The 9,683-nt window shown below is 37.0% G+C and overlaps 1 protein-coding gene across 4 annotated transcripts in view; it reads left to right on the top strand.

Annotated features, from left to right (window-relative positions):
• The window catches only part of DNAJC12 (DnaJ heat shock protein family (Hsp40) member C12), a 62,984-nt gene that overhangs the window by 21,987 nt on the left and 31,314 nt on the right, over positions 1-9,683 (top strand). For 2 of the 4 annotated variants that reach the window (XM_023754623.1, XM_006089724.3), the window contains exons 2-3: positions 2,415-2,494; positions 4,899-5,004. In XM_023754623.1, the coding sequence (XP_023610391.1) occupies positions 4,927-5,004 (78 nt within the window). In that variant the 5' untranslated portion in view covers positions 2,415-2,494; positions 4,899-4,926. Of the gene's footprint in view, positions 1-200; positions 233-2,414; positions 2,495-2,888; positions 2,908-4,898; positions 5,005-9,683 lie in introns of those variants that run through there. The other 2 variants (XM_023754622.1, XM_023754624.1) reach the window with 2 other exon arrangements.

The following is a 9,683-nucleotide window of genomic DNA, read 5'->3' as shown; positions in this document are numbered from 1 at the left end:
GTTCACCGAGTCGGCATTCTGTCTGAAGCGTCCTTCTTGCTCGAAGTGATCGGATATGCATGGGGCCCCAGCGGACAGGGGAAATGCGAGGCCAAATAAAAGCTTCGGGCGAAGGGGGATTACCGGAAGTGCTGAGAGGGGAAATGAAAGGACGGGGCGGGGCGTGAGCTGACGGGCGGATTTTCCCGTCTGGTTGGGCCTGAGGTTGTGCATCTGACTCGCCTCACTTGAGGTACAAAGACCTTTAATTCGGTTAAAAATTGTACTTGATCCCTACTACCTATTTTGTACTATTTTTAAAGGCTTTCTTCAACGAAACCTATGTAAATAAGACAAATGACATTTGTTGTTTTAAAACAAAAAGCATAAAAAGAAAGCAAAAGTGGTATGGTGATCTAGTTCCTAAGGCATAAACTAAAAGCCTCGTTTCTGTACCTGCCCAGCTCCCACCCTTAAAAGGAAAACATCTGCTTTTTAAAGGGGGGGGGGGAGTATAGGTGCAGACGTACGTGTTATTAAAAAGTGCAGAAAAAGATAATGCCTTCATACTCTCTTCAGCCTTTTCCATTTGATCCATTTAGAGACGCACAGAGAAAGCTATCTTACTCTTTTTAAAATGGCTAGATAGTAGTACATTCCATAAATACCATAATGTATTCATCCACTGCCCTCTTCTTCACCCACTGAAGGACATTTTGGCTGCTTCCAATTTTTTTCTGTTGCAAAGAATTTTCAGTGATTGCCTTGGGACATATTTTGGTGTAAATCCTCAGGGTTCATTTGTAGAGAGACAAAATTGCCCAGGCAACAAGACACGTGCTGATAAATGCCGCCAAATTGCCAAATTGTATCAATTCACACCCTTATCCAAAAATGTATGAAAGTGCTTACTTTGTCATTTATGCTTTATCATTGGATAATATCAAACGTCAGAAATTTTGCTTCTCTGATAGGTGAACCACTTTCTTTGATTAGCAGTTTCATAATTATGAATGAGTTTGCACTACTATTGATATTTATTGGCCATTAGTTTTCCTGAAAGCAGTCATATGCTGGCCCAATTTTCTTAAATATTTTATTTATTTATTGTTATTTCAGAAAGAGGGTGGGAGAGGGCAACAGAGATAGAAACATCAACGATGAGAAAGAAGCATTGATCTGCTGCCTCCTGCATGCTTCCCACTGGGAGTCAAACTGTGACCTCCTGGTTCATAGGTTGATGCTCACCCACTGAGCCACACCAGCTGGGCTGATCTCCAAATTCCTAACATGTCCATGCTCCCAAATGGCAACAACTAAGAGACCAAATTACTTTCATGGTTTCAGCAGGAACAAACATCTCTCTGCAGCTATACCCACATCCTACTGAGTAGGTTAACCCTATAGAAAAGGACCAGGTACATGATTACTGGGTACCAGGAATTGAACCTGTGACCCTTGTGTGCTCCTGCCGGTGCTCTAACCATTGAGAACACCAGCCAGGGCTGCTTCCTTTTTTTTTTATTGCTTTTTTTTTTTTTTTTAGGATTCAAGGATTTATTAAGTCATACATGCAAACATACTGCTAACCGCATTAGCAAAGATTAATGTAAAAACACTCCACAAGTCTTATTGCTTGTTTTTTAAAAAAAATATATTTTATTGATTTTTTACAGAGAGGAAGGGAGAGGGATAGAGAGTCAGAAACATCGATGAGAGAGAAGCATCGATCAGCTGCCTCCTGCACACCCCCCTCTGGGGATGTGCCTGCAACTAAGGTACATGCCCTCGACCGGAATCGAACCTGGGACCCTTCAGTACCCAGGCCGACGCTCTATCCAGTGAGCCAAACCGGTCAGGGCGCTTGTTTTTTTTTAATTAAAATAATAGTACATGTTAATCTTAGCAAATGTAGATGAGTAAAAAGAATAAAATATAAGTCACTTGTGGCCTATTATCTAATGACAACTGATCTATTTTGGTGTATATACCTTCTCATATTTTATAAATATACTAGAGGCCCAATGCACGAAATTCATGCAAGAGTCGGCCTTCCTTCCCTCCGGCCACTGGCAGGCACCCAGGACCTGGGCTTCCCTTGCAGCCCTGGCTTCGTCCGGAAGGACAGAAGGACATCCGGAAGGATGTCTGGTCTAATTAGCATATTATGCTTTTATTATTATAGATTATTATAGATATACAATGTATGTATACATACAATTTATATTTATTAAACTGGAATCATACCATACCTACTTTTAAAATGTAAATGTTATATTTTTTACTTTTAAAATTGAGATGAATTTGATATAACTTATACCCAGTAACGTGCATAGGTCTTAGCGCTCTGAAGTTTTACATAGTACATATTGTTTTCTAACTTTTTTTCACTTAACATTTCCCAGGCATTAAATATGTTTCTACATCATTTTCAGTGACTACATGGTACATTGCAGAATGTGAGAATATGGTGGTTCAGGAAAAGGAGCCTCGAGTTGCATTTCATAAAACATGAGTGAGTGATTACCAAAATTCTTTTCACAATTATCTTTTCTTTTTGTTTTTCAGAAGAACGTTAAAGCATTGTCCTGACTCTTCTCAAGATGGAGAATAAAGGAGCAATATTTTCTTTTTCTGATCAATATTGTCTAGTGTTTGAGGGAATTCATATCACTTTTCTTTTTAATTGTGGTAAAATATATATAACATAACATTTACCATTTTAACTATTTTAAGTGTACAGTTCAGTGGAATTGAGTACATTCACATTGTTGTGCAACCATTACCACCATCCATCTTCAGAATTTTTCTAATTTTTCCAAACTGAAACTTTGTGTCTTTTAAACACTAACTCTTCATTTGACTTTTCCCCACAGTCCCTGGAAATTTCCATTTTTCTTTCTGTCTCTATGAAGTTGACTCCTCAAGGTACCTCATATAAGTAGAATCATACAGAATTTGTCCTTTTGTGTCTGACTTACTTCACTTAGCAAAATGTCTTCACTTAACTTCATCCATGTTGTAGCATGTGTTAGAATTTCCTTCCTTTTTTTTCTTTTTTTTCAGAGAGGAAGGGTGAGGGAGAAAGAGATAGCAGCATCAATGATGAGAGAATTATTGATTGGCTACCTCCTACAAGCCCCCTAGTAGGGGTTGAGCCCGCAACCTGGGCATGTGCTTTGATGGGGAATTGAACTGTGACCTTCTGATTCTTAGGTTGATTCTCAACCACTGAGCCACACCAGCTGGGTTCCTTCCTTGTTAAGGCTGAATAATATTCCATCGTCTGTATATACCACGTTTGTTTATCTATTCCTCTGTCAGTGGACACTGGGTTGCTTCTGGCTATTGAGAATAATGGTATTACGAACATGGGTATACAAATATCTGTTCAAGTCCCTGCATTCAAATCTTTTGGGTGTGTACCCAAAAGTGCAATTGCTGGGTCTTATAGTCATTCTATATTTAATTTTTTGAGGAATCACCATCCTGTTTTCCATAGCAGCAACTTTACATCATTTTAAGACAATTTTCAGCTATTTTGGTTAGGCTTTTGTGATACCCACGTAGGCCTTCAAAACCTCAAGGGATGTGAAATTTCTAAAACAAAATTAATTACTTTTTTTTAAAAAAATATATTTTATTGATTTTTTACAGAGAGGAAGGGAGAGAGATAGAGAGTTAGAAACATCGATCAGCTGCCTCCTGCACATCTCCCACTGGGGATGTGCCCACAACCCAGGTACGTGCCCTTGACCAGAATCGAACCTGGGACCCTTCAGTCCGCAGGCCGATGCTCTATCCACTGAGCCAAACCGGTTTCGGCTTTCTTTCTTTTTTTTTTTTTTTAAAATATAAATTAATTACTTTATTTATAAGTTCCATACAGAACTTTTAGCAAGAGAGGATATATAGTGAAGGATTGGTGAAAATGGTGCCTCACTACTTTATTTCTCTTCAGAAATAAGCTTTAAAAAAGATGTATATAGGTGGGCTCAGTGAAAAAGTATTTTTCCCAAGGTGATATTTATGGGGGCTTTTAAAGGGTTAAGGCAGTTACAGTTTTGTATACCTCACCACTCACCTTCTCTAAATCCTAGACCTGACCTGCATTTCCTAGGGCCACGGTGAGCTGAAACACAGGTTCCCTGCATCCACTCCAGACCAGACACATTCTTGAGTCTGGAGAGAGCCAGCCCAGGAGAAATGGGACAGCAAATCCACCCTATCATCATAGAGTTATTTTTCTCACTTTCCTATTTTATTTCACGATTTTAAATGGTTTTATTTGTTTGCCTCCCTCCATCAGAATATAAGCTCCCTAAGAACCCAGAGTTATTTAGCATACCTTTCCTACCTTCATGCTGGGCACAAAATAGGTCCTTAATAAATATTTGTTGAATGAATAAATGATCAAATGAATGAAAATTTGCTTTCTGAGTCTATTTTCTTTTATTCTATTTTAAAAAATTTTGAAATTTTCTAAGTTCACAGGAAACCACCCACTACTCATATCTAACAAATTCTAAGATTTTAGCATATTGCTTCAAATTTTTCTTTTATCACTTAAAAAGAAGGAAAAAGAAAAAAAAAAGATGGAGAGATGGCTCACTTGGGGGGGGGGGGTAAAAATGGACAGTCTTTGTTTATCCAGAAGAGAGTGGTTAATCTGCATCACTTATATAAACTCAAACTACAAGTCCCAGGCAGCACTGCAACAGTTTGGTAGGGTCCATTATTTTTTTCTTCTGTCAACAGCCAATGAAAGGTAGTTTACACAGGTCTTGGATGACATCTGGTGTGTGTATTGGCTGTGTCCAGCCTTAAACCTTGTTAGTGCAGTTTGGAACATGCTGCTGTAAACCAGATTTAAAAGGCTTTTCCTGTTCATTCGCAGCTCATTGTGCCTCTTGTTTCAGGGCAAGAAGAGTTGATTTAGTGATCTAAATGGACGCGATACTGAATTACAGGTTGGAAGACAGTGAAGACTACTACACGTTACTGGGATGTGATGAACTGTCTTCGGTAAGACAGTGAATTATGCTGTTCTTTTTCACAACAGTATTTCAGGTTTTATTTAAGATTTTAATTTTGAAATTTTAGTCACATTGCCTAAAAACCTAATCTTGTATTATTTTAAAGCACCTTTGGCTCAGAGAAAGTTAAGGATTTAAATGTGCATTGGGTCTTTACTTGAATAGTGTCTTCTTGCAGTTTTATGGATACTTGTGATTGAGTATGTGTATTGCCATAGACTCTATTTCAAATATACTAAAAATAGATATTTGAAATTTTGTTGTAATTGCTATTGACTGTGTTTCATAGCATACATAAGCGATAGCTTTATTATGGCAATTTAAATTTTAATTGAGATGAAATGTAATTTTCTATTAATTGGTGATTTTAAAATGTTTTATTAAAATCTGTACTGTTATGTGAGTAGCTAAATTATGCAAACCAAGAAGCATTCTTTTATGTTAATAGTTCAAATTGTGTAAGAGAAATTACTTCTTAAAAGGGTGGCTTCTGATACAAACCATGTGAAAATTCCGTAGTTTTTCACTTGATCCATAATAGAATAATGTTTTAAAGGTCCCCATAGACAATTATAAAGGTTGTAAAAGTTTTTTAAATTATGGGAAACTCATTTATAATTCTATCTCCAATGGTAACACTGTTAATGTTTGGCATATTAATCTTCAGTCTTTTTCCTATACGTATTTTTGAAGACATGTTTGGGAGGATATTATATATACTTGTTGATCTTGCTTTTTATCCACTAACATTATAACAAGGATTTCTCTATGCTATGAAACATTTTTCATACATATTTTAATGATCACATAATCTTATTGTACCACAATGGGTGTTCTGTTATTGTTACAAATTTTATTTATTTTTAGTTTTCAAAATGTTAAATATTGAGATGAATATAAAATATATTTTAATTATATTATTGCATATATTCATATTATTTATAAGTCTATATTTAAAATATATTTTATTTCATTACTAAAATATAGCTATTAAAATAAAATATTTTAAAGCAAAATATTTTTTCTATTTGATTTTGTTTTACATGGCTGGAGTTTAGTAATAAAATGTACTTTGTAGACTAGAATGCTATATTGGACACAAAGGATTAAAATCTCTACCCTTATCACTTTGAGGAGTTTACCTTGAGTACCTTGTAGTTACACACACACACACACACACACACACACACTAAACAGGTTATAATGCTCTTTTAGGTGCATATTTCTTCTTTAGGATAATATGTTACTCTTGCTTACTTTTGTGGTGATTTTGCTTATAGCGAGTTTGAAAGCTTATTACCATTTTTACCATGTGTTATTCATACCTTGGATTCTACTATTGCCAAATAATTTTTGAAGGAACTTTTTAAAATTAAAGGAGCATAATCAAACTTGATAAGTTTCACAACTTGGGTTAAAAAATACTGTCATGCTAGGTTATAAAGAGTCTTTATATCTCCATAATAAATCTTTTGACTGTTTAGTCAGTCTCTTGTAGTTCTGTTATTGTCTTTTTAGTCTACACAGGAGGAGGATTAATTTTGAATAGACTAAAAAGATGGTCCTGTTCTTTATTTATAATGCTTATAACAGTTTAATTTCATGGTTAGCAGTTATAGTCATACTTCTCTGCATATACTGTGGCATATATTAAAAGGATAAAAGCATTATACTCCTTCTTCTGGATGCATTTTACTGATTCTGTCAATGGCACAGAAGTGTAGATAACAATCATTTGTTTAAAATGAAATGACCTTCCATAATTTTGTCAATTCTTTTTATATGTATCCTTCCCATTTAAAAATATTTTATGCCAATTTTGAGTAGTGTGACATTTCCTTTACTTGATTTGTATTGGATGGATTTCCTTTACTTCAAATATTCCTTGATTTGATGCTCTAAAAAATTGACCATAACTGTTCATATCCCAAAACAATTTAGCAGTTATAATTTCAAAGCCACTTGATATTTTAATTTTTATAACAATTGAGTTGAGACACACATAATTCTTTTAAAAATATTTTTATTGATTTCAGAGAGGAAAAGAGAGGGGGAGAGAGAGATAGAAACATCAGTGATGAGAGAGTATCATTAATCAGCTGTCTCCTGCACACCCCCTACTGGGGATCGAGCCCACAATCCGAGCATGTGCCCTTGACCAGAATTGAACCCAGGACCTTCCAGTCCACAGTTCAACGCTTTATCCACTGAGCAAAACCAGCTAGGGCATTCTTAAAATATATATATTTCTTTCTTTCAGAGAGGAAGGGAGAGGGAGAGAGAGATAGAAACATCAGTGATGAGAAAGAATCATTGATTGGCTGCCTCCTGCACACCCCACACTGGGGATTGAGCCTGCAACCTGGACATGTGCCTTGACTGGGAATTGAACCGTGACCTCCTGGTTCATAGGTTGATGCTTAACCACTGAGTCATGCTGGTCGGGTCACACATAATTATTTTGCTTTAGTATATAGTTTTTACAATTTACAGCTTGTGTTAGAAATTAATTAAATGACAAATGTAAACTGTGGGAGGATTTCCATGCTGTTGAGTAGAAACCAACATACCTCCCATTTAAAAAACATTTATGAAAGTTTGAGTCCAAGTCAGTCAGCGTTTCCTTCCTATATCAGATTTTACACAAAAGACACATGCTATAATATAACATCTTCTAAAGTCCTTAATGATGCAGACACCACACACTGGTGGTATAAGGCCTTCTTTCTGGTGTGGATCTTATTTGATTTTTAAAATATTTGGTCACCATTTTATAGTAATGATAAGAAGACTTCTTGCCAAACCGGTTTGGCTCAGTGGATAGAGCGTCGGCCTGTGGACTCAAGGGTCCCAGGTTCGATTCCGGTCAAGGGCATGTACCTTGGTTGCGGGCACATCCCCACTGGGGGGCGTGCAGGAGGCAGCTGGTCGATCTCTCTCATCGATGTTTCTAACTCTCTATCCCTCTCCCTTCTTCTCTGTAAAAAATCAATAAAATATATTTTTTTTTTAAAAAAGAAGACTTCTTGATTTCAAGATCTCATGGACTTGAATACTGAGCATAAACTCATGAAGGGAAACACCTGTTTCTTTTTTCTAGTTCTTTTTCTTGTTGACTTCAAACCACCTGGGTTTAAATCTTACAATTTACTAGCTGTGCAACTTTGGGAAAATTGCTTAACTTTTCTATGCCTTGGTTTCCTAATCTTCAGTTGGGGATAATAATAGTACCCACCTCATAGGGTTGTTGTGGGGATTAAATGAGACATGATATAGAAAGTGCTTAGAATGGTGCCTGGCACATGGTTGTAGTTGTGGTATGGGTGTTGTTTTGGACTCACAGTAATACTTGGAACTTTGTAAATTTATCCTTATTCTATAAGTCACATTAATTTTTAAAAGTTCCCATTATTTAAAAATGATTTGTAATAAATACATATTTTTAAAATATGTTTTACTGATTTTTTTTTAGAGAGAGGAAGGGAGAGGGAGAGAGAATGAAACATCCATAAGAGAGAAACATTGATGAGCTGCCTCCGGCATGCCCCCTACCTGGGCAGGGAATTGAACTGGCAACCTTTTGGTGCATGGGATGACATTCAACCAAGTGAGCCACACTGGGCTAACATCTGGAGTTTTGTGTGGAAAATGCAGTTTCAAACTAATTGAATTGAAATGATGGGTACTAATTAACCCATTTATTAAAATGAGTTTTGTCTTTTCCTCAGCATAAAAGTTTCCATCACTAGATTCAGTTCATTCTTTTAATGGATAAATCACAATTTTCAGAAAGCTCCTATTATATTACAGTCATACTATTTGAAGTACATCTGTCAGTCTGTAATCAAGTATTTATTCAACACTTGGCATCCGGGCAGTCTTAGAAGCAATGTGGTGGGGGGAGAAACAAAACGGAGAGGTGAGACATGGTATGAGTATATAAGGAATTTAACATGCAGTTGAGGAGCCAAAGCTAATACACAGGAAACAATTTGAGAACAAATAAGCACTGTGTTATATGGTACTGTCTATAAGTGAAATGGGAATTAGAGGGAAAATATCTGAAAAGACTTCAGAGAAGAGATGGGGATTGAAATGATCTTACATAGTCAAAATTTAGATGATAGAAGGAGAGACATGGGGCATGTGTGTGGCCAGGGAAAGCTAGACAAGATCTGTCCAAGTGGGAATCAGATCAGTTCTTATTGCATACTAAATTATTTCCTGGCACAGATCAAAATATTGTGCTAATAGGATATGGAAAAGATAAGTTTTTAAATTTTAAAATTTAATTTCTAAAATTATATTATCCTATCTAATAAAAGGGTAATATGCAAATTAACCATCACTCTGTCACAAATATGGTGGCGCCCATAGCCACAAGATGGTGGCGCCCAGTTCCCTCAGCCCTGCCGGAGTCCGCCAGTCCTGTGAGGATGGCTTCTGAGAGCAGGCAGCATGAGTGGCCTTGCTGAATGCTTGCTTCGTCGCTGTGGCGATGAGGCAAGCGTCTCGCCCAGGCCGCGGAGGGCCTCTGAGCCGTGGAGAGCCTCTGGGCAGTGGGCGTGGAGCAGCCAGGCCCTGTAGAGAGCAGAGAACCACAGGGAGGTTCATCAAATCAAGCCGTCAGGGCTCCCGGATTGGAGAGGGTGCAGGTCGGGCTGAGGG

Source organism: Myotis lucifugus, unplaced genomic scaffold (assembly GCF_000147115.1).
Source record: "Myotis lucifugus unplaced genomic scaffold, Myoluc2.0 scaffold_62, whole genome shotgun sequence".
Taxonomy (NCBI): domain Eukaryota; kingdom Metazoa; phylum Chordata; class Mammalia; order Chiroptera; family Vespertilionidae; genus Myotis; species Myotis lucifugus.
This window is presented reverse-complemented; position numbering and strand designations above follow the sequence as displayed.